General features: G+C 39.8%; 1 protein-coding gene across 3 annotated transcripts; it reads right to left on the bottom strand.

Annotated features, from left to right (window-relative positions):
- Positions 1-1,487: 1,487 nt before the first annotated feature.
- Positions 1,488-23,588, bottom strand: AKIRIN2 (akirin 2). Of its 3 annotated transcripts, XR_005596585.1 has the most exons (7): positions 15,933-16,057; positions 15,787-15,839; positions 7,926-8,069; positions 7,107-7,256; positions 4,334-4,468; positions 3,320-3,391; positions 1,488-2,189 (listed from the first exon to the last, which is right to left on the bottom strand). XR_005596585.1 is itself a non-coding variant. In XM_039531732.1 (5 exons), the coding sequence occupies exons 1-5, from the start codon at positions 23,164-23,166 to the stop codon at positions 2,179-2,181; spliced, it is 582 nt and encodes a 193-aa protein (XP_039387666.1). In that variant the 5' UTR covers positions 23,167-23,566; the 3' UTR covers positions 1,806-2,178. The 3 variants fall into 3 exon arrangements, 1 of the variants encoding a protein (XP_039387666.1); XR_005596584.1 differs by lacking the exons at positions 15,787-15,839; positions 15,933-16,057 and adding an exon at positions 22,962-23,588 and having other exon boundaries at positions 1,806-2,189; XM_039531732.1 differs by lacking the exons at positions 4,334-4,468; positions 15,787-15,839; positions 15,933-16,057 and adding an exon at positions 22,962-23,566 and having other exon boundaries at positions 1,806-2,189.
- Positions 23,589-24,909: the final 1,321 nt, after the last annotated feature.

The following is a 24,909-nucleotide window of genomic DNA, read 5'->3' as shown; positions in this document are numbered from 1 at the left end:
CCGCTCCCCCATCGACTCTGCCTGCGCCTCTCGCAGCACTGAAGTACAGTAGTAGACAGGAGAGGGTTTGGGGGTCAATTTATCGCGTCTAGACGCGATAAATTGATCCCCGCTGGATCGATCGCTGGATAGTGTAGACGTACCCTTAGAATATACACTCAGCTGTAGTGGTGGTGTACTTGAGATGGAGAGATTGTGGGTCAGCATAAGCATAACTATAGTGGTGTGACAGCACGTGTTATTTACAGTAACTATCCTCCCCCTCATGATTACCATAAAAGGGAAGATCAACCAGAGTTAGTGGTTCTCTTAGCCCCATTCTACAATGCCCGATCACCATAGCATATTAAGAAATTTGTACTAAATAGTGCACTTATTGCTATCATTCACTCAATGTGGACACCACCTAGCTAATCTATTTAGCAGGAGGGATGTCCTGAAAAACCATCCAGGAGGCAAAATATACTAGGACACTGTTTGTTTAGCTAAGGTTTCACTCTGATGCAGCAGTGCTCTTCCCCACATCCACAGCAGAAAAATGCACTAAAGTAGTCAGCGTGAAGAAGGGCTAAGCAGGTCCCAAGCAGACACATTAGAGATGTCAGTTCATATTCCCTGCTTTGGACTTTGAAAGGAATGGGTCTGAGTATTTTTCCTGTACCTCAAGATGGAAAAAGGCCGGAGTATAACGGAGGATGTAGATGAGTTTGCTTCCTTGTCCACTATACTCATCTTCCAACCCTCAACAGTCCAAGCACAGTGAGTAGAGGAGTAAATTGTGTGCAGCCCACAGAAATTCAGAATACAACTAGAGCTATTTGCATCTCTTTGGTATTAGAGAAGTCGGTACTGCAGTAAATGAGTGTTCATGAGGGACTGAAGAGAAGAGAAAGGCTTTCCAAAAATGGATGATGTAAAGATCAGTTAGAGACAGTTTGCCAACAGGAGGACTTAGCTCACATCCCAACATCTGAAACTGTCTGGAGTCTTTAACCACTGCAGTTCAACTTTAAATACCAAAATAAGGCAAAATAAACCTTTTCCCAACACAATAGTGGGCGTGGGATGTCAAGATCTAACATGAATAGACACACATCTGGTTACTGCAGCTTAACCAAAAGCTGTTTTAAACATCTTATATTCCCAGAGTGAAAAAATATCCAGGTCTGTCTTATAAAAGATATTTCTTGGATATCACTGAAATCTGGGGGTGAGAAAAGAACAGATGCTGAGTACATTAGTAATATCAAATCAGAAGTTTTTGGTCAGTTACATAAAGAACATGCTTCCACATGAAGCAGCTCATCCAAATCTAACAGAGGAATCTCCTAACCTCTGGAGAATTACTCAATGTTTCAGTCTATTTCCCTCTCCTAAATTAAACTCTCACCTACTTCAGTTGCTAGTAAATAAAGTTTTCATTTAAATATGGATAAATTTTATTCATACACAGCAGCAGTGCCACCTGCATATTAAAAACGAACAGATTAGAAGTAAATGTTTTATTCTTCCAACTAAATTCCAGTACTACAAGGGCAGTAAAACAATGATACACTGAAAAATTGCAGCAATAAACATTTGTTAAAGACTGATAGAATAAATAAAAACTACAAAAATGAGAAATCATATAAACCCATTCTTAACCCCCAAAAAAGTCATGGAATACAGAAATGCCCTCCTTTACTATTTCACAGGCAGTACTGTGGGCTAGTTGCTTAAAACTGTCCTGGGGTTACATTCTAATTTAACTGTGATTACAGTTTTGTTGTAGTGCACAGTTATGAAAACCACACTAACTTCAGTCAGAAGTGTCATTCTACATTTTTATTTACACAACCAGTGAAGGGCAAGTTCTAGAACACCAGCTTTTAATCCTTTACTTTTTCAAACGTATTAACATAAGAAGCCAAATTGTAATGATACAGCAAATGAGGCCACTGGTATTATTACAGGTAGCAAAGGTCCACATCCAGGTGGTACTGACATCAGGGAGCACTCCAAAACCAGTTGCTGCATAAGAGTGGTTGCCACTGACAAAAGCTTGAAATAACCTGTGTTCACAGGGGGTAGGGGGAGGTGGGGGAAGGGGGAAAATATGGCATTGCTGCAAGTCTTTTACTGGGACAGCTTGCAACAATTAGGGTGTATAGGGCAGCCCACATATGCAGAAAACATGATTCATGAAACATCTGAAAAGAGGAAAAAAAGAAAAGGTTAGTGACAAGATAACTGAATCCAAAGCTAATAGAAATCAGTTAAGACAATAGCAAAAATCAATTTAAAATGCTAATCCCCAATGGTTTTACAAGAGGCAAAGCTATTTGATGCACATATAAGGCATATTATTCAGCACATTCTCATTTCACCCTAAATTCTCCACAGTATCATGAATTCAAGCTTTTAACTCAGTGCTTTAGAGGGTATGGCTACACTTGCGAGTTGCAGCACTGGTGGAGGCTTTCCAGCACTGCAATTAGTAAGTGTCCACACCTGCAGGGCACATCCAGCGCTGCAACTCCCTGGCTGCAGCACTGGCCATACACCTGGCTCAGCATGGGGAATAAAGATTGCAGCGCTGGTGCTGCAGCACTGGTCATCAAGTGTGGCCACACACCAGCGCTGTTATTGGCCTCCAGGGTATTAGCAGATATCCCAGAATGCTTTTATAAATTACTCTCTTTGTTTTGTTGTGAACTTGGGAGCTCCGTAGCTCAGTTGAGGAGCTGCTTATCTACAAACACAGCTCCTGTTTGCTGTGATCAATCTGTGAACAATCAAATGAGATAATGAGGCAGACAGGCAGGGAGTGAGTGTTTGCTTGACAGAAATGGGGCAGAGGGGAAAGAGAGAGTCAGTTGGCTGCAGGCTGTTTGCAGTTAAGAGTTAAGGGTAAGGGATCGGGAACATGTTCTGATTTTTCAAGGCAGGAAGGTAACACACAGTGTTGGCTCCAAAAATCCACACACTCTCTCTCTCTCTCGCTCCCTGTCACACTACGCCCCACCCCACCCCCCTCTTTTGAAAAGCACGTTGCTGCCACTTGAACGCTGGGATAGCTGCCCATAATGCATCACTCCCAACAGCGCTGCAAATGCAGCCACACACCAGCGCTGGTAGCTGTGAGTGTGGCCACACACCAGCGCTGGCCCTGCACAGCTGGACGACCAGCGCTGCAACTACCAGCGCTGCAGATTTGTAAGTGTAGCCATACCCTCAGTTAAAATAGACAAAAAACACTGGTAATACTGGCCATTTTAATTATTGAACAATTAAGAGATGCAGTGTTCCTGCTGGATGTTAAAGAAGCAAAGATACTCACAACTAGCAGGCTGTTCTCCATATCGTCGCATGATCTGATCATGCGTGAACTTCACAAATGCGTCGTATTGTTCTGCAAACATTAACATTAGAAGTGAGTGTACCAAGTTTAACTTCGCATGAAAAAAAGGTCAAGGCTTATGTTTTATGCCATGCAAGCTATATCAATTAAACAAACGTTGACAGTCTGTAAGGGGCAAGTATGGATTATTCAACACAGCCATCTCATCTCTGCTCCCTAAAAAAAATCCACCCCATTAAACCATGTTAGCAATCAATTGGATTTCCCTTGACAAAATAAGAGAGGAATTTGGCAAAGGAATATTCTTCACTTAGAGGATCTCAAAGCACTTTAAACGCACTTAAATTCTCACATTATCCCTAAAGGTCACATTATGCCAATTTTACAGATGCATAATGAAGGCCCAGAGTGGTTAACTGAGCAAAGTCAGTGAGTGGCAGGGCTGGAAATAGAACCCAACTCCCGCCCTCTAACCACTGAACATGGTTACAAAAAGGCAGAATTTAAAGGTCTGGGAAATGACAGCACAGAAGTATAGAAGAGAGATTTATTACAATCAATTATGTCACTGATTGCCAAAATGTTGAAGCCACAAGAAACAGCTAACTACGGGATAAAAAGCTAAGTGAAAAATATTTGCTTTATTTCAACAGCAAAATAGTCACAATAGGGAACAGGTGACCAGGGGTTTAGTAAAATCAGCTATTGAGTAATCTCCTCAAACTAAATACTAAGATTAAGATGATGCTATAAAGAATATGTATTCAGTTCACTCTGAACTCAAAATTAGTCCTTTTCAGAAGGAATCGCTATACATCACATACATGAGAACACATTTTCCATATCCTCTTCAGTTTCTAATATTGCACCTATCAACATGGCATTAACTTTCAGAATTAGGAAATTAAAGAAGATGATCTATCAGATGCAGCTCCTCTCCATTCCCCTTTCTCCCTTGTGGAAAACCGCATGTGAGGTGTGTTGGGTTATTACTTTTAAGTGCTCTGCACTGTTCTTAGAAGAGGCAAGGTTAAAGAAAGCAATCTTCAACCAAAAATGTAGTAGTAGTTCTTGGTTTCCACAGAAGAGTCCCAGTCTGAGGGTCCCCCCCATGAAAGTCCCATCCTCCTGCAGGGATGAGCAAAGTAAACAGTGAATCAGTAATCAGCAAGCAGTGCAAAAGAACTCCTAAGTGTGGACTGTCTTGATGATCTGTGGGGCCTTCAACTGGAACTGGCCAGTAACATGGCAGCCAGTTTTTTTTAAAAGGTGTTTCCCTCTCCCTTCAAGCATAATCTCTGACTTACTGGAATTCAGATTCAGCCCAACTCTTCCTCAGCTGCACAAGGATGTTAACCACAATACTGGGATAACACAATGGGTATATCTACACTGCAATTAGACACACCTGTGGCTGGCCCATGCAAGCTGACTCAGGTTCACATGACTCGGGCTAAGGGGCTGTTTAACTGCAGCATAGACATTTGGGCACTCTAGGATCCTCCCACCTTGCAGGTTCCATGCTCCAGCCTGAGCATCTACACCGTAATTAAACAGCCCTTTCATCGGAACCCAGGTTTTTAATTGCAGTGTAGACATACCCAATGTGAGCAGATTGAAGAATTGGTTGCCCACAAACAGTATCCAAGAACAGTAGCAACTCAATTTTAGAATGTTTAGAAAAACAATATATTAAAATCTAGATAACCACCTCGAAAGTTCTCTTGTGAATTTAAACCTGGCTCAACTTAGCACTGGTTTGCATACTATTATCTAGTATGCTCAAAGTACAGGTCTACAAATGAAATAGAAATCCCTGATCACTTATCCTACCCATCAAACAATGTCACAAGAAAGAGACAAATCCACAGCTGGCTGTTGGAAATCAGTTTTAATGAGGGCTTGTAGCACATTAGAACTCTGGGTTTTTCCAGATTGCCTTAAAAGGAGGTAATCACCACAACTACAAAGGAATGAGAAATACCAGTGCGCTATGTAAGAATACAGCAGGTGATATCAATATATGCCAGTACCCTGTGACCTGAACCTAACTAACCTTCTCAGACCCGCAAAAGCTTTTATATAGGGAAATCCAGAGTAACTTTCATGGGGAACAGAAGAGGAATAATGTTTTAGCCACAGCCCTACTGAGGCTAGTATCTCTAATGATTCTAAGCCCAAGTGAATGCTAATTAAGGTTCCAGGTAGTGAAGATAAGGAAGAACCAAGGAACTTCACTGAATCAGGTTGACTAATTGGAAGATTCAATTGTTTGTCAGACATCCATACACAATGAAAGATGGAAAAAAGGAGCTCGCCAGTAAACTATAAAGAAACCCTAATAGTTGCAGAAGCAAGAAGAGACTCTGAACTTTGAAAAGTACCAAGTGGTGAACAAGTCAGCTTAGGGGCAGAAAGCCATTTGGTTAAGATCTGCTAGAGAATTTCTGAGGGACTTGCTCTGGATTTTAATTTGGCACTCCCTCCTCAAAAGTTCCCATATGTTACAGAACATGTGTCATTGTTCCATATATGAAAAAGGTAATATGATCCTATAGCATTTCTAACAGCTCTTTTTGGTAACCTCTGCCTTAAGAGCACACTAATCACCATATAGTCTCCTCTCCCCAAGAGATCAGTCTCCAGTGAAACTCTGACTGAGGGAGTGTCTAACTAGAGATTTTTTTAGGAAGTACCTGTCATGCAGACAACCTCTCTAGGTTGGAAACCTGTAGTTATCCAGAACACAAATGTGTAAACATTCTTGGTCTTCAACTGAGCTTTTCTTATCCTACCATAGTAGAGAACACGTAAGAAGGAATGCACCTGATGATCTCGATGGAAAGACTCTAAAACTATACAATAGGTACTACAGCAGTGGGAAGCCATCTACCTAACACAGGAATTTAGGAATATGGAGGCTGCTTAAAAGTGAATATGGTAGAAAAATTACTATTTACATGTGTATTTTTACACTGCTTTAAGCCTAAGGACATTCAGGTCTAAGACGGACCTGTGGGATGCCCAGCCACAAGTACAGTCAAAGTTCCTCACCTCCACTAACTGAACTACATCAGTGAGCCAGCAATCCAGCACAAAGAGCATGGAGTGAATGCAACTGCCCGCAATAAGGAGGGGTTCAAGGGCAGAGGAAACAGGCAAAAGAAGAAAGCAACTACGCCACTGGTCAGAAAAGCACAAGTAGTAGCCAAACACTGCTGGTTGTCTGGGATCAATCAGGGTTGGTATATGGGAAACTTCTGGTGCTAAAGGTATCTGCCTCATGTACTATCCCCTCTACGTCAACTGCAAAGCTCTCTTTTTTTCTTTTAAAACAGAAGGGGAAAAGCCCCTCCCAAGGGGAAAAAGACCTTGCAAATGGCTCTTAGAAAAGCAGAATAGGAAGCCATTTTCTCTGTGGAGAAAGAAAATGGGGAGGAGATGGTCAGCTCAAATATGCCAGCAAGAGAAAGTTCTATTCGAAATAAAAACTCTGCTTCCACCAATTGATGGTGTAGAAATACCCATGGAGTTATAGCTTCTGTCCATAGCAGCACAGAAGACGGGCCAGATAAGTCTACAACAGACGCTACACGTTATCACTTTTGCTATATCCAGAGATGGAAACTTAAATTTTCAACTTGAGCATCTCATTTCTTAGCCAATAGACGGTCAGGTACACACTGGATATAACATTAAAGTTACAGAAGTTGCGGTTACCAATATATTAATCATTTTTTTCAAGTTGCATTTAATTCAAACACACCTGCAAGTTTTGTGGTCAAAATTTCTTCATACTCTTCACGGATTTTCTCTTCACGTTCTTTCAGCAAACGTTCACAGATCATTCCAACTTGTCTGAGAGTAAACAGGGGCTGTTCTTTTTTCAATGGTGACGATGCTGCAGATGAAGTACCTATGATTAAATATTTACACATAAGTTACTTACAGTCAACATCTTCCAGCTTTCTACATCATCTCTATTACATTAAATGTGTTCTCCAAACAAAACATTTGGCAAAATCTTGTTTTAATTTTTGGATGCTTCCAAATTTTATTGATATTGTAAATATTTTATACCATCACTTAAAAAGGAAGTAATCTAAAATTATGCTCTCAGCATGCTATAGGGACAATGAAAGCCTCAAAAAATGTTAAATAGCATTTACTACATACAAAAGTGTCTATTACAGCAAAGACAACACAGGTTATACTGCTACAGAAACATGACCTCATTAAGGATCCTAGGCATTCACTGTGAGTAAAGTTACATGTGTTTTTAAAGTATGAGTTGATTTTTCTGTAAAGACATCTGATGCTCAATGGTTTAGAAAACGTTTGTTTGCAGGATGATTTATTGGGAATGAGCTAACAAAAGCTTCAAGGAGTGCTCTATTTTAATTCTTTAATCAAAAGTTGGAATTTGCCAAGACATAATGCTTGCAATGAATGCAACTCCACAAACAGTAAGGATTTGACTTAAGCAAGAGACGGTTCACAGGGAATCAGAGAACTTGAGAAAAGTTATTTACCCACATGGAGTCATAAGGTATATATCAATGTTGTACAGAGTTGTGCTAGATACCTGGCAAAGCTGGTCCAGTAAGGAGAAATGCATGTGGCTGTGCATCAGTAGAACAACATGGATCTGTCTGCTGGAAGCTATTTTCTAAATGTCTCCTCTTCTGCATGCGTTTGTACTCCTGTTTTATGTTGTACAGAATTTGTTCTAAAAGAAAAGTTAAAACAAAAGTTAGCCTAGTATACTTTACAGTATTCTTCAACTTTATTTCCATTTCAGATATCAAGCATCCGGAAGTGATGTGTAGGTCTGCAACCCATTAAAGGGGTCATTTTATCCATTATATTTATGTGTGAAATGCAAATATAAATAAAGAATCTGACATTTAAAGAAGTTCACTCCATAATATTCATGTTAAAAGACTGAAGATACAAGTGACAAGTTACACTGGTCTGAGGTACAAGACCAGCCTTAAAAGCCCTCCTAGGGTGAATAATTAGTGACAGTTTTAAGGTCACGAACCATCATGGTTCGAAGTAAATGACAGACACCTTTGGAAACCTGGGAGTTTCAACCTTCCAGCTCTAATAGCACTAGCCACCTTCTGTTGACACATCTGATTTTAATAGAGTTCTTCTGATTACTACCTTGCTTCCCTTTGACCCCACCATTATATCTCATCTTAATTAAGGGCTGATATCTACACACCTCCATAATTAAAAACCAATCATTTAAAAGCAGATACTCCAAGCTTCCAGATAGTATGAAATATTGATTTCTATTTTTTTCCAGAGATGCTAATAACATGCTGCAACTCAAAGAGGAAGAAAACAAGAGAGTAATCAGAATAATATGACTGTATAGTGGGACTATTATTTTGACACCTGCCAGGACTACAAACTGTTAGGCAAACCAGTACAAAAACGTCCAGGATCATCAGTTTTCTAAACCATGGTCCAGACAAGTAATATTTCATGGATCAAATTTTGTTCTCTTTTGAAGAACAATAAAATGGAGTTCAAAATTTGTATAATTTGGTAATTTTTAAGTAACTTGAATAATCTAGCCTCAATAATTTAAAATATAGCATCTAAATTATCATCATTCCAGTGTTAACCACTGGTATATATGCTCTTCTAAACTTAAGAAATGAATATGTAAAATGATACACATATTGAAATGTCACAATTATACCAAATGAATTTTTAAGTGGCTACGTATTAAAAAAAAATTAAGTAACATTAACTGTTAATAATTGCCATTAGCCCAAGGTACTGCTATACAATAGAAATTCTTAAATGTTTTACACAAGTTTAAGTTTTATTTCAAATCTGGCAACTAATAATTTCTAGAAACATGTTCAAAGTGTAACCCAAACATCCCTTCCCTTACCCCCTCCTCCAAGGCATTCCTATGTTGCCTTCTCTACAATTAAAACAGTTACCTCTAGAAACTGTCATAGCTTTTGCTCCCATGAGCATCAGCACCTGAATTAGACAACATAATGCAGAGAACTACATACACTGGCTCCCTTCCCCCAGTATCACAAAACACATCAAAAAACTTCAAAGACAATTAAAAAAAAATTCGACAGGCTTTCTGCTCTTTAAAAAAGGCCTCCAGATGCTTACAGACACCCTCTCCCACAGGCATTTTTCAGATTTCTGCAGGTCCAACCACGGCTTAGAAAAATCTACTGCTCACAGCAAAAACAATACTTCCCAGGATGATCATTAGCTTCTGTAGACTCTCGACTTTCATTTTACAAAATTAAGTTTCTAGTCCTTAGGGCAAAGATATTTTTCCAAATGTCAACTAAACAGAAAGTAATAGCACGCTGTCTCCATGACTCTACAGACAACTTTAGGCAGTACATCCCTGCTGCTCCTTTATGTTTTGCCAAACTGCAACATGGTTCTCCTATACAGAATTCTGTGGGCAATACTGTGTCTAAGCATCTCCTAATGAATTTATTAGCACTACTGTCAAATAGGTAAACTGAGGCATAGAGGCTTAAGTGACTTGTCCAAATTCAGGTAAGTCTGTGGCAGAGCCAGTAGCAGGAAACAGATCTTCTGATTCCTTGTCCAGAGGTTTAGCCACAGAACTATCCTTCCACTCATATTTCTCCCTCTCCCTTTCAGCAGTCAGAGGAGTTTGGAGGCTTCAAATATCAGATACCTCCTAGCCACAGGTTACAAAAAACAGATCCCTTGGGCAGAGGCAGTGTCAGAACCCTTCTAGGTATCCCTGCACCTTCAGCAAGCGGGCTTCTCATTTGGATTATACACCATGGTCTATCATAGCATAGAATATTAAAAAATTGGAGTGAAGCCAGAAAGGAAAGAGCTATAATGGAAGCAAGGGATATAGTCCCTTAGGCTTTTTAATCCATTTGTAAAAGTGTATGTAAGTACGATGAGTTACAATGAAATACAGTTTACAGCAGAGGCTCTCAAACTGTGATCCAGGAAACACTTGCTGGCCACCATGGTGCTGAGGCCACATTTCCAGCTGCTAAGTTACATTTAGAGTTAAATACTTTCCTCAGTATTACTTTTCTATACAACCAAGTGCTGCCATAGCTGCAGAGATGTTATGCAATTGTGAAATGGAGGACAACTGGTTCTGTATTAAAGTGTTTTCCACACTATGAAAAATATGTATTGTAGTAGTTCTCAACTGTCTTAGGGCTTATCTACATGAACAGAGATTGACACACTGGGGCGTGAATCTACCCTGCACTAGCCTGCCACAGTTTAACTGTCCATGTGCACCCGTTTCAAAGAGGACTAGATCAAAGCACATTAACTATTAATATGCATCCACAAAGTCCATATGCACAGTTAGACCACAGCAGGCTGGTGCGGGGTAGATTCCCACCCCAGCTTACCACAGTCTAGATATTCATGTAGACAAGCCCCTACAGCTTAAATTCCAAGTGCGCAGCACCACATCTATGTTGCACTCTGGCTAGTCCATGTCAAATAATTTTTTAAAGATCTGGGTTCACCAACTATCCAGACAAATTAAACTTCAAATCATGACAAACCACAACAGAAGTCTTTTTCTGCAGTTCTGAAAACAAATACTCAGTGTACACAAACTCTCAACTGCAACTGAGAGTATAACAAGGGGAATTCCCTTGGCTTAATAAACTATTTCTGAAGCTATCTCAAATAAAATATAGTATAATGTCTTCCTGCCCATCACTAGAGTACCAAACCAAAAAAACCCACAGGCATTTATCAATAACCCCTCCAAAGGAATAGACAAAAAAAATCCCACTGAGACTCAAGGCATTAGACAAAAACCTAAAAAGCAGACACACAATAATTGGGATTAAAAAAAAAAGCTAGATTACGCCAGGTCCCTAAACACTATTACACAGCAAAACAGGCAATATGTATGTATGGAGTGAAAAATCAAAACCAACACATTTTATCCTCTACTGTCCAGGATACAAGGAACTCAAGAAAGATACATTCTCACTCTTATCAGAAATGATAGTATTTCAATTACTTTTTGTCATGGAATGGTTAGGTACAACTCTAAGAAAATTGAGGGCAGATAGCAGGTTGGACTGATTTTAATCAAAGCAATTTAAATCACTGATTTTAATCATGGTCTAAATCAGCAAGCAGGAAACCCTGTAAATCACTGGTTTGAGTCTTGTTTTACGTCTCTGCTTTTTATTTCCCTAAAGAAAGGTTGATTTTCATTGGTTGGTAACTATTAAAATATGTTGACTTACAACTAAATATAGCCTTTGCACTAAATTTCGTGCTTTGTTGCTAACCGGTCAGATGTATTGTATCTATACATATTTAAGCACTTATATAGCTTAACTCACATTTTATTCAGATTCTGAATTTTTATGTTTTTATGTTAGAAAATGGGGAATGTTCCATTTCATTTATTAGATTTTTACTTGTGATTTTATGAAGCCCTATTTAGACGGAAATTTCAATTCAATTAAAAATACACATAAAAACAATTTTAAATTGCTGTTTATTAGTTCAGTAAAGCTATCTTAAATGTGCTAGATGAGGGAAAAAATTGTATCAAAGTATGCACTTAGAACTAAATTATTAAACAAAGGAAGTATCTGTAGTTAGGGAATTGAACTCACTGTTTTAGTCACCACATCCTTCAAGCTATTACTACCAGTAGATTTCATTCTCTCATACCTAGTTTTTATTAACAGATTGGCACAATAAACCAGCTTTTCTGCTTTTTCAACTCAATTTTTAATAAACTAAACTAGTTGAATAAACTGAAAATACTCTTTGCACCTGCAGAAGAGGCTATTTCTGTTAAAAACTGGTTTAGCAGCACCACAAAACCATCTCTTGTTCCAGAGGCTTAGTTGGGCTAGAGAGAGAAAATGACTCTATGTAGTCTGGTGATTAGGCAACTCACGCAGGAAGGGGGAACCTGAACCCTGGTCTCCCACAGCCCCATGGTTAGAGCAATCCCCTGGATTATCCCTCTGCAATACAGGATATAAAGGGGGCGCCATCGCTTCCTCCTCCATTAGTTTTGTGAATGGTGCTTTCATAGTTCCTTTGCTTTACATGAAAACACTTTAAAATGCCCCAAAGCAAAAGAAAACACTTTGTTCAAAATTTATTTCAGGGTTTTGTGTTTTGATAAGAAAACAAAACAAAAAAACAAAAAAACTGAAAAGGATTTTTTTTTTTTTTAAAGTTTTTGGTTCAACCAGCAAACTGCAAAATTGATTATTTGCACAGCTCTAATGTAGGTGGCTTAAATTTAAGCCACAACTCATATGGTATCTTATTTTATCTGTACTAAACTTCTATAGGCCAAAAACAAAATAGTGAAAATGAAAGCCCTGATGCCATAAACACGTAAATAGGTTCGTAACACGAATAGCCCTGTTGACTTCATACCATGGGCCTTGTGCTTATAATTTAGCATGAGTTTAGGTGTTTGCAGCATCAAGGACTATCTAAAATAGATTTTAATTAAAGATTCTTGATCGCACAGAATCTCTGTCACTTCAAAACAAAACTGCTTCGATGTCAACAGTGAAAAGTTATTTAAGCTTCCAATACGTCAAAGTTAGTGACCTTTTTATACATAGGCCAAAATTTTCAAAAACCGGAGCCTAAAGTCAGCTCCTAAACGCATATTTAAGCATTTATGGATGGTGCTTTTGAAAATTCCAAATGACTTTAGAGCATAAGTCCAACTGACATCAAACTGCATTCCCTGATGGAGGAGCATTAGAGTAAACATGGTCAAAAACATGTCAGATTTCTTGATTTATGAAAGTTCAATATATATAGAAAGGCGGTGTTAGTTGCAAATATAGCAAGGGCTATTTACTTTATCAATTCTGTGGTTGGATTTGTTGGTCTCACAATAATGACGTTAATGAGACGATGGGCTTGTCTTTCTAGCACTGAGAAGCATTTTAAGTGTGAAACTTCTAAGGGGCGGAGGGGAGGGGGAGAAAGGAGAATGTAAAATCTGAAATTCTAACAATTAGGTAACTAAAGAAACCAGTACAAATAAGCTACTTTAAGTCTATGAAATGGGAAGAAAGTGAGGAATGAAGAATGTTTATACTAAAAATCTGATTTAAATTTTTTAAATCTATTTAAATAAAAAAAATCAATCATGGTCTTTAATCTACCCAGATATACTTTATCTTAACTAAGACCAGAAAAAATACTCACACTTAAGTCGTGTTTAGATTTATACAGTCTGAAGATACAAGCTGGCTATGCCCAGTTGAAACTTGACCTTTTTTTGTGGTGAAGACAAGGCCAGAGAAACAGCAGCAATTGCACACAAAGTAATTTTGTATTTTAGCTACCTTCAATGCAATTTGGCAGTTGGAAGAAGCAATGTCATATGATCACACAGCTCTGTGGACCATCGAGTGCTCTGCAGACCACAGTTTGAGAACCACTGGTTTACACAATGACTGTACAAAGTGCTGATGTACATTCAAGTTTCACAAACATTTTGAAGTAAATTTACTGCTTTATAGATGGTCACAACATTAAAATAATTACAAATGGGAATCTTTTGTACCCAAAGAAAAAGCATGTCACAGGCAGCAACAGTTAAGCCTCTGCACTACAGGCCCCAATCAATTTTGGAAATCAGGCTGCAAATTGGGATGAATGATGATTTGGGGAGTGCTACTGCCAATGAACTGGGGGGGGGGGGGGGAATGATGGAGATCAATGAGCCACCACTTCTGAGGAGGAGTGAAGGTTATTCATCTTTATAATTCCTGGACACAGCCTAACAATAGAAAGCATACAAGGTAAGTCTACATTTACACAAAAAAATATTGCACTTAAACTCAGACAAAAAATGTAGTACTTCCCTCACCCCCTAGTTTCAATACAGAATTAGTCAGCTTTCTGTCTTCATCTTCCTGCTTATCAGCAGGAAAATAAACAGCATCCATTAATTTGAATGGGTCCACAAACAAAAGGAAAGCTTAACCAATGTATTACACCCTCCCAATCCCCCATGTTTCCTGACCTATGCTATTAGCCAGCCTTCTGGTTCCTTATGCTCCAAGTTACAAGTTCATTTGCTACATATAACCCTCCCATTACTAAAGCAGACATCAACTATGTACTTCTAAGTGTCATCTCTATGTGCTCTGCCAATGCTGCCATATGACTTGTCATGCTAATGGAGACTGAATATTTCCAAACAGTGTTGGATAGTTCATAATTTCCTTAATGCATGATTACGGGTCATCAAAAAATTTTTTTAAATTTAGAGTTCGTCAGTCACTCATCACCCCACCCCACCCCCGGCCAATAATTATCTATAAATCATTTAAAATTGCAACTGCAGTTCACTTTTAAGGAAAAAGGCAAAACAAATTGGAGAGGAAAGAACATTTCACTATTCCCATTATGAAGAAGTCTAGAGTTAATGTCAGGTTTCCCCTTATGTTGGATTTTTTTTGTTGTTTGTTTTTTTCTTTGACCTGCTTTTTATATCAGCAACCTCAGAAATCTTGGTTCCTGGCTTCCGTCATTTAGCTGAAGGACACTTTGGCAGAATAAATAGGATGGTGATTCAGTAGGTTGAAATCGAAGTAGCAGCTTTCCCAGCCCTCAAATGGAACCTGAAACTCAGGTTTCAGTTTGTGATGTCACCTTCCAATTTATTTCTTTAGAACCAAACCAAAGAATCCTTCAGAATTAGGGCTTGGCAAGCTGGTCAAATAACGTAACTGACCACTCATTATTTGGGAATGGTCAAATGTCAAATATCCCAGCAAGAATACTCTAATGTAGCCGATGGCCTACCTTTTTGATTGCATCATGGTGCCACCTGTTAGCAAGCCTACTTAAATGCCCTGATGACTCACTTTACTACATGCTCATGCCACATGGGGAAACGTGAACTAACTGAAACCTGAAGTGAACTAATCAAGAAGTTTTTAATTTACAAATATGAAAACTGCTGGGGCTTTGTTGATAAATGAGTATCCAAACCACCTTCTGTATTATGGATGTGCTGCCCTCTGATCCTATTTTTCATTGGTCACGTTGAAGATTGACAAACTTTCTCATGTCAAAAATGAAAAGCCCTGTCAAATTTTTCAAAAATAGAATTACCAGCAGCCATTTTTCAGTGCAATTTAGTAGAGCACTCACTTTCGTCCACATTGGGTAATCCTTGTCTTATTTGATAGGCACCTTCTATTAAATATCTCAAAGATCTTCAAATATGCAAGATGACATGAGTTGCTGTTGAAAAAGCCTATTGGAGACCATAAAGTCTTACTCTTTTGTTATGGTTCTAATAAATTAGTGCTTTAAAATATCTGACAATTTTTGACATTATTTAACCAACCATTTTTGCACCAATCAAATGCTCAACCAGAATCAGAATATTCAGAATCTAAACAAACCTGAGATTTTCATGAAGGAGACAAGTAGAAAACTTCCATGATGCCATCTATATCTATATATAATCATAAAGGAGTAAGAAAGGAATCAGTTCCTTTTTAAATGAACTTTCGTACAGTTCAGTAATTCCTAGTTACTATGATCTCACTTATTTACAGCTTTTTCCCTAGCTGAGGCCTGTCCCTCCTTGTTCATACGCCTTTCATTTGGTGCCACCACACCTCTGATTCGGGAATCACCAGCCAAGTATTCTTCCATGAGCTGTTATCTCATTTCACCATCAAGGAAACTGCCTTGGGAGAGCACTGGGATATCAACTGAGGCTCCACTGCTCTTCATTTAGTAATAGATCTCCATTCCAGAATCTGCCAACCCAACCAAGATATCTTGAAAAAAAATTAATGAAGATATGTATTTTAGAGAGATCCAGACATTTACCATTCTCTTGCTTTGGTCATGCTCAGTCACTTCAATGTATTTTTCTGCCCTCAAACAAAAAAAGATCTGTTGGTTTTTGCAGTAGATTTCGGACACTGAAAATTACATTTGTTTTAAGGAGCCACACTACTGTGTAAGATTTATAGATGGCACCATGATCAGCATTTTATTTTTTTGACATTCACAGCCTGTGCCTACATTTACAGGTCCAGCAGCAGAACCTCTCAAGAGACCCAGTCGTGCAGAACAGCACCCTCATGAGATCCAATTACCCAGGACCACAAATTAATGAAGGTTCTGCTCCACGTCTGGCATTCACGTTAGCATTAGTGTGTTTTGCAATAATGTGACATTTCAGAAAATGCCAGATCCCTGGGTCAGGGACTTAAGGAATGAAAAATAAAAGAACAAACAGTGTGAAATATGCCAGACAACTGGCATTTTTGTATTTTTCTACAATCACCATAATTTTATTGTCAAACTGGAAGCTAAAAATGCAGGATAAATTCAACATTTAGGCAACATTTGAAGATCAGCCTATTAATCACCTCTCAAAATGAGGTAAACTGATTTAACAAGTTCACATACAGCCAGCATATTTTAATTCAGGGAACACAGTCCTATGATACTGGGGTATTTTGAAAACCCTGGCATGTTGCCATGATAATACAAGAACAAACTGTCCTGCTAATGAGTGTGTGCACAGGATTATTTTTGTATTTAAATTCTGTTTACTGCTAGTAATAACATGGTAGACCTCCTCTTAAGGCCTTCAAGACTTGCTTGTCTTGGTTCTCAAACTTGTACTTGGCCACTGCTTGCTAGGTTTCTGACAGAGGAAGCGGGTTTCCTGAGAAGGTAACTCACAGATCCAAGGAGAAAGATAGCTCAAGGGTAGATTAAACACAGCTATTCCACCAAGTATGCCAATTTCTTTTTCTTGCATAATTTTAAGATTTATTATAACTGGGTTTAGATATTAGATTTTTCTGTGAAAGATCAAAGAACATATTGAATGGCAAAATCCTCAACAAATCTCTGTTCATGAATCAAGATTCAATGATACCTCAAGGGAAAGACTATTTACAGCCAATTTTCCTTTACCATATTTGTCCACAGTTACTAGGGATATTTACATGAAACCAAGTCTGCATTACTTAAGAATTTATTTGTCCTTGCTTGTTTTTCAATATATTTAAAAGGGCGAGGGAGGAGAAAGAAGGTTAAATCCCATTTTAGAATAATTTTAGTACTCACGAAGGATGAGAATAGGTACACAGCACAGTCAAAAGCTATACAGTATTCTTCAGACTCATCAACAATGGTGCCTCAATCCTGAACTAGAGTTAGAGAAGATGATCCTTTTTTTTTTTTTTACACCTGTTCAATTAGTGGTCTCTATGCCAAGGCTAGCAATAAAGGTGCACTTAGAGATTGTGGGTTTGTGATGTGGATATGTGCCCACTAAAAAAGTAGACTTCTGATGGTATCTGGGAAGTTGAACTAGCTTAATTAGTTTCATTCACTACTAATCTCTGCCTGGATTTGAACCAGTGACATCTGAGATGAAAGGCCTTGTATTCCCAATAGCTATTCATTCCCTATAATCTTTGTTTTGTGACATCAATTACTTACTGGGGAAATGCTCATGAGAATTACTACTTCAGATGGAAAATAAACTGCAAATATAGATGAATTTAAAGATCTTGCTCATGTGTTTTTAATACAGATTTTTCAGGCTAATTCAAAATACAACATTTTTCATGATTTTTGTAAGGTATTAGCTGCTATTTAACCTTTGAGAGGAAGCCATTTTCATGGAAGCACACCTGAAATATGAGTTTGTTTAAAGGTACAATATGCAATCTGGAGCAGAGATGCAGAGAAGCCATCTGAAGTTACTATCGGTGTTAATGGGATTTAAAACAGCTAGTGACAAGAGATCTGCACTGTATTTTTATTTCTTTGGACACTGTTTCCCACCCTATGCACTTTCAATCAACCTAAAAGCCTCAGTTTCAGAAGACCCTGTAGCCAGTACAGCATAATCTGCCTTTCAATTGTAAGCACAATGCTGGAATTATCAATTAGTAAAATATTACTATTTTTGCCCTGAATATGTTCCACTCCTCAGCAAAAGCAACTGAAGATAAACCTGTCCTGACATCTTAATGAGGAAAAATACATCATTCCTCCCACCATTTCCACCACCTAAATTTATCAGCTTGATAAAAAGAGCATAGTAGCTTTAAGATTTCACAGGGGAAAGTTATAAGGTACAGCAAGTTACCACAGGACACCTAAGTTTAAGTCATGCCAAAGTCACAAATGAATTTGAACTTGGTGGACTCATTCTAGTCCCTATGTGCCCAAAACACAAAACCACCAAAAAACCTTGGAACAATTGGCTGCTTCTTTGAGAAACCTGGGCCTCACTGTTTAAAAAAAAAAAAAAGGACACTACCATTTATGCTTTATTTTCAGAATAACTGAAATCACTCACAATATTGTAGTTAAAAAGGCCGCCCTCCAATCTGTTTTTGAAGTACCACAATAAAGCATGTATTCTAACCCACCTTGCATGGGGAAATCCTCCAGATACAAGAAAGTAAGCACCTCTGATGATTTTTGTTTAATCCTAGCCCTTCAAACAAACTATATTAAAAAGTGCTCTCTGTCCTTCTAGTCAGTCAGTCACACCCTCTCCTCTATATATACATACACACAAAATATTCTTCCCTAAATCAAATCTTAGCTAGAACATATGTAAAAGGGATTTCAGGCAAGTAGGAGTACAAAGACTAATCTGCTTTAGAAAAAAGTGGGGGAGAGGGTCTTACTAACATTAAGGCTATGGCTACACTTAAACTTCAAAGCGCTGCCGCGGCAGCGCTTTGAAGCGCTAAGTGTAGTCAAAGCGCCAGCGCTGGGAAAAAACTCTCCCAGCGCTGTCCGTACTCCACCTCCCTGTGGGGAATAACGGACAGCGCTGGGAGCGCGGCTCCCAGCGCTGGGGCTTTGACTACACTGGCGCTTTGTAGCGCCGCAATTTGCAAGTGTAGCCAAGCCCTTAGATAGTGCCACTCTTTCCCTACCAGAATCGTTGTATGTAAGTAGCACTGTTTGCACACTACATAAGTTAAACTTTTATATCAAGGTTAAGATCGATAATTCCTTACAGATGCAAAACACTTCATGCTATGGAATGGAAGAATGATTCAAAATAGTCATAACAGTACTAGATACAAGATCTATAGGAGGTATAGATGAGAAACCACAAAACAATTCAGCTGCCAAATCCACTGAGAAACTAAAAGCGACTTAACAGCTGTCCAAATAACCACAAAAGATTAAAACACTCCTGTTAGATATAAATTTCATCCCTCTCCCAAATAGAGGTATCATTTATTTGCCTATGAGCATTTTATACTTAATTTAAGACAGCTGGTGTCTCGTCTGGCTAGCATACAATTTGTGTTCCTGCAGACACTATTGCCATTCAAGTTGCATTTTGTTTCCAGATAACACATTTGTTTCTGAAAAGATTAATCAAGTGTTGAAATACTGAGGTGCCTAGCCATAAACTGGAGTTAAACAGCACCAGGCCTGACAGGTCAAAGAAAGAACAATGTATTTGTTGTATGAAGTACCATCTTGATTTAAACAGCAGCATCAAGTTGTTGTTTTTTCCCCCCACACACAATTTAGGTCTCAAATTACTAGAAATCTTTTCATTAAACAAAATTTAAAACAAATTCTGGCTGCAAGCACTGAAAACCTATACACTAGGGCACTGTACTTGAGAAACAGTGAGTGAAATTAACTAAACTCTACCTATTGTGAGTAAATTTCACTGTCCATAAGTGCAAAAATTAAACAAGTAGTTAAAGTTTGTGTTAAATCTGATTTTTTTTTTAAACATTCTATGTTATATACCTACGGGCACTATGGCTCTTTACAGTGTGCCTTTAAAAGGGAAGGCTCTCATTTTCAAATAATGTATTAGCAAGTAAGACCAGGGTAATAATATACTTAGAAATTTTACTTATGACTATGTTTAGTGAAAAGCATAAAATTAGGCAGAACTTCAATATTCTCAGCAAACACTAAAGAGGTATGGCAAAGCAAAAGCTCCCATTATTACATTATTATAGCAATCTTATGTCAGAGCACAGCCATGTGTGAGCATGCATAACTCCCAATTAAATTGAGCAAGGTTGTTGTTCAAGATCATTCAGTAACACAGAGAAACATTTGTATTCATTTGTGCCTTATCTTTCAGGACATTATAATTCACAAAGCCACCATAATTACTCTGACTACACCATATCAAAAATAATAATTTAGAACCTAATAGTGGAAAACATAGTTTAATGACTACTTATAACACTTATTTCTGCTCTGAAAGTAAAAAACAATTATGATGCATTATAATACTTGATTAGTCAAGATTTTAACATTAATATTCAGAGAGTTGTATGAGATTAGAGACATTGCCAAACTGACAATTGTTGACAGCAAATTTCTCTTTTTAAGTTTTATTTTGAAGATGCAGTTTAAAAACTAGTGTATGGATACAAAGATCCATAAATAAAAGCTGATGTTGAATCTGATCACTTAAGATTTTGGCATTTCCCCTCCAATAACTAGTGTATTATAATAATCCTTCCTACTTTAACAATTTATTTAATTTGTTCATTTTAGATACATTTACTGGATTATTATACGTATTCTTCCCATTACAGAATCACCTCTCTTTAGGAATTTGGTTTTTTTCAAAGGAAAGATGTGATAGGGACCCAAGACAGACCAACTATATATGCTCAACATTATCGACCAATAATAAATCTTAGTCTCAAAGGCCCTATATAAAAAGACCATTTAGCAATAAGATAGTTAAAATGATTTCCTATCATCCACGCCTTGAAATTGTATGAATACTCTTTCCCCCTTGAGCAAGATGCATTACTAGTACAGTGCAGTGGCCTGACCAGCTTTTTTAAAAACCACATTTATATTAATTATTCATAGCATGGATCCTTCCATTTCCCTAAGAAATTATCCAACTGAAATCTTAGTATTTAAACAGTAACTCATATTTTGAAAAGATAAGCAAACTAAGCTTGTTCTTAAAGATTACATATGTACAGACATGTAAATGTCTTATTGCAGTGTCATCCTTTACAAAGCTGCCTGGTGATCCATTCAAAACCCTTTCTAAATATTATTTTTATTTAAAAAGAAACAAATATTAAGTCATTGTCACTAAATTTAAGAAACTATCATTTTATACATCTAATATGATTCCTTAAACTTGATCTTTTTTAGTGTTTGACTAAAGCCTGTAGAACCAGAAGTGTTTAATCAGGGCCTGCTGTCTATCAAGCTAAGCAAGCTACAGTAAGATCAGAACTGTCCTAGTAACAAAGAACTTAAAATACACACTTAACATTACAGTTTAGCACCGGAAACATAAGAATTCAGCAATTCTTATCAAAAGGGGTAACAAATGTAACAAAGGACCGAGTTAGTGACAATTTAGGAAAGGCCTTTTCTGTACACAAAGGAGAGATTTACACCTCAGCAGCACCACCACAAAAAACTCATGACTGCATGCATGGATGACAAACGTTGTGAAGTGCATTACTGGAAGCTGTAGGGTAAACTGACACAGGGAAGCCAGCAGACTCTGCACACCCAGCCAAAATTCATTTTCTCCTAGATTCGTTCGCGAAATTGATCAAGTTGTTTTTTAAATTGAAACAATTGCACAAACATGCCTAAAGCTAAGTGTTAGGGCCACCAGTTGAATCTTCTCTTACTTGAGAAGAACATGAAAAGGGTTTCTTTCCTCCAACATCTTTGTGATGACAGAGACTCGCTAATTACGTTTTATTTGCCTCGAAGGCAACTTACGCATTTAAAGCCAATCACTTTCATCACTTGATTTTTCCATGAAACTTTAAAGACACCACAGACTGTCATTTCAGTCCGTGCCACATCCTAGGCGACTGGGAATGGCATTTTCCCTTTGTTGTATCCGCTTTCGCCCTTGCCCAAGTGGCGTTTTGTGGGTGATTGATGACAGGACATGCCCCCTTCCCCCTCCAATATGTGAACAGCAGGAGAGGAGGTGCCGCCGCCCGCCTCACTGAGGCACCACCACTCGCTCCCGGCGCTAATGGCTGCAACAAATCGATCGGGGATCAGAGAGGGGGGCCTCGAGGCCAGGCACCTTTCCCGGGTGTGATCGCACCTCCCCCACACCCCTCCGCACATGCTCACCCCCTCCGCCCCCAGGATTTCCGCAGTTTGACTCGCCCCTGCAGCTCCCCAGCCGCCCGAGGAAAGGCTCCACGCCCGCCTCAGCGGAAAGAAACCCGCCCCCCGGCCAGCTCCCCCTGCCTGGCTCGAGTCTCTCCCCATCCCCCAGCCAGCCCGGCCGCGACCTGTCGCCTCAGTCTGCACCTCCCTCCACCCCCCACCCAGCCGGCATCGGCCCAGCCCGCCCCCTCCCCCTTTGCTGCCAACGGCCATTTCTATTGTGTCGTCTCCGTGGCGATGCCAAGCAGAGTCGGAATCGCCCCGTCTGGGCCGCTGCCATTCCCGCAGCCCGAGAGAAAATGGCTGGAGGAGACTCGAGACCCACCCACCCAGCCGCGCACTCCCCAGCAGGGCCGAGAGCCCCCAGCCAGAACCCGCGCCCCTGCCCCCCTCACACTCAGCCCCCGGCACCCACCTGTGGTGAGGCGGGAGGACACCTCCCCGAAGGGCGAGGGCTCCATGCGCAGGTATTTCTGCGGCGAGGCGGCGGCGAAGGAGGAGGCGGCGGCGGCCGAGGAGGCCGGGGCTGACAATGGCGCACATCGCCTCCGCTTCGGGGAGGCCGGGCTCAGCAGAGGGTCGAAATCCAGAGTCCGTTTCAACGTGGCGCCGCAAGCCATGGCCGGGGGGGAGCGGGCCGGGGGCTGCGGAGACCCGGGGAGAGCGGGGTACGGGGGCTCGGTGCGAGGGGAGGGGGAGACGGCAGCAGCCGGCCCAGCCCAGAGGCGCCTTCCCCACCGTCTGGGGCGGATGGCGGGGGGGAGCTGCGTCAGGGCCTCCGCCTCCTCCCTATCGCCCTCTCCAGGGAGCGGCTCCGGCCCCCCCGGCGGCTCCTTCGCCGACGGATTCGCTCTCCGCCCGCCCCGCCCCCGCGAATTCCGCCCCCGGCCGTTCCCGGGGCGGTTGCTGGGACGGTAGGTGCGGAGCTGGGCTCGGCTCGCCGGCTGGGGGCCGCCGATGAAGAGCGATGGCGGCAGCGCTTCCCTCTGTGACTCTCCCACACCAGCAATATGGCGTCAATAACAACGCCGCTGATTCAAAAACCAGCCCACTTCATTGCGCCTGCGTAGCAGGGGCGGTGGCCGCCGCAAAGGATTAGGGGACTTGTAGTTTTTCCCCGGCTTCCCCGGCACTATGCGAAGGCGTTCAAACGGAGTGGGGAGGAACTACACTTCCCGCCATGCAGCGCGCCGGAGCCCTAACTTCCGGGGTAGAATTTAAATCCCACCGAGGCTGCCGTGTGGGATGCAGGTTAAAGGACAAGTGACTGAGAGTGGTAGCCTTATATGTCTCTAGTGCAGAAAGCAGGCAAATAACAATCAGGCAGGGAAGAAGAGCTTTAGCGCCGAGAGAAATGTAAAACACAGTTGCACCCAGGAAAATGGGCCTAACTCTTAGGGGGAGGGGAAAGTTCATATGTCAAGATTTCCTGAAACACAAAGCAGATCAGGAAGATAAGAAATGAAAAGGGAAGAGGCCTTCTGAATGTGGTTGGGGCTGGCAATCTAGGATTGTGATTGGGGAAATGAGCATTACTTGTTCTCAGCAATAATAGTGATTTTATACATAAGTGCACTCCTGTTGGGATGCTGCACAAGCTCTTATTATTTCTTTATGATACCACAGGTGTACATGGTACTTTACGACAAGTAAAATATACCACACAAATGCTCTTAAGTAAAATATGTGGTCTCAAAAGCTTTTAGTGTCAGAATTGTACCAACAAGTACAATAATGTGTGAATAGAAAAAAAAATGAGAACATGGGTACATATCCTAACTAATAACATATTATGAAAGACCTTAGTTGAAAAATTGTTTCTTCAACATGATAAAGTGATAGTCTTACAATTACTTAAACTGCTATCTTGTAGAAGGAAACCAATGGAGGGCAGGGGAATAGGTTTAAAAAACTGTTTTCTATAGGGCAACATAAAATATCCCACTTCATAATCATAATAAATTACAATTTACCACTGTGCAAAATATAACAGTCAATTTAACTATTAGCAGCAACAAAAGATAAAGATATGGTATGTTCTTGGTAAATTAGTAACATTTTTAGAGATTAGGAAAATAGTCCCTTTCATAAATTACTTGGGTTTGGGTTTTTTCTTATTTTTAACAAACCAAACAAACAGTTCTTTAAAGGATGTGACTATACATCAGAAAAAAAACTATCATCTGGAAATGAATCTCAGTTTTACAGGCCAAGATTAATGTATAAGTCATGTCTACTAAACCAAAAGAGGGACATATCAGTCTAAATATACATTTAATTATCCTGATGACAACATAGTTGCACAGTTCCTAGCACTATCAGGCTGATCCCAATTGGGCCTATGGGCATTACTGCAATACAAA

The sequence above is a fragment of the Mauremys reevesii genome, linkage group 3, assembly GCF_016161935.1.
Source record: "Mauremys reevesii isolate NIE-2019 linkage group 3, ASM1616193v1, whole genome shotgun sequence".
Classification (NCBI taxonomy): domain Eukaryota; kingdom Metazoa; phylum Chordata; order Testudines; family Geoemydidae; genus Mauremys; species Mauremys reevesii.
This window is presented reverse-complemented; position numbering and strand designations above follow the sequence as displayed.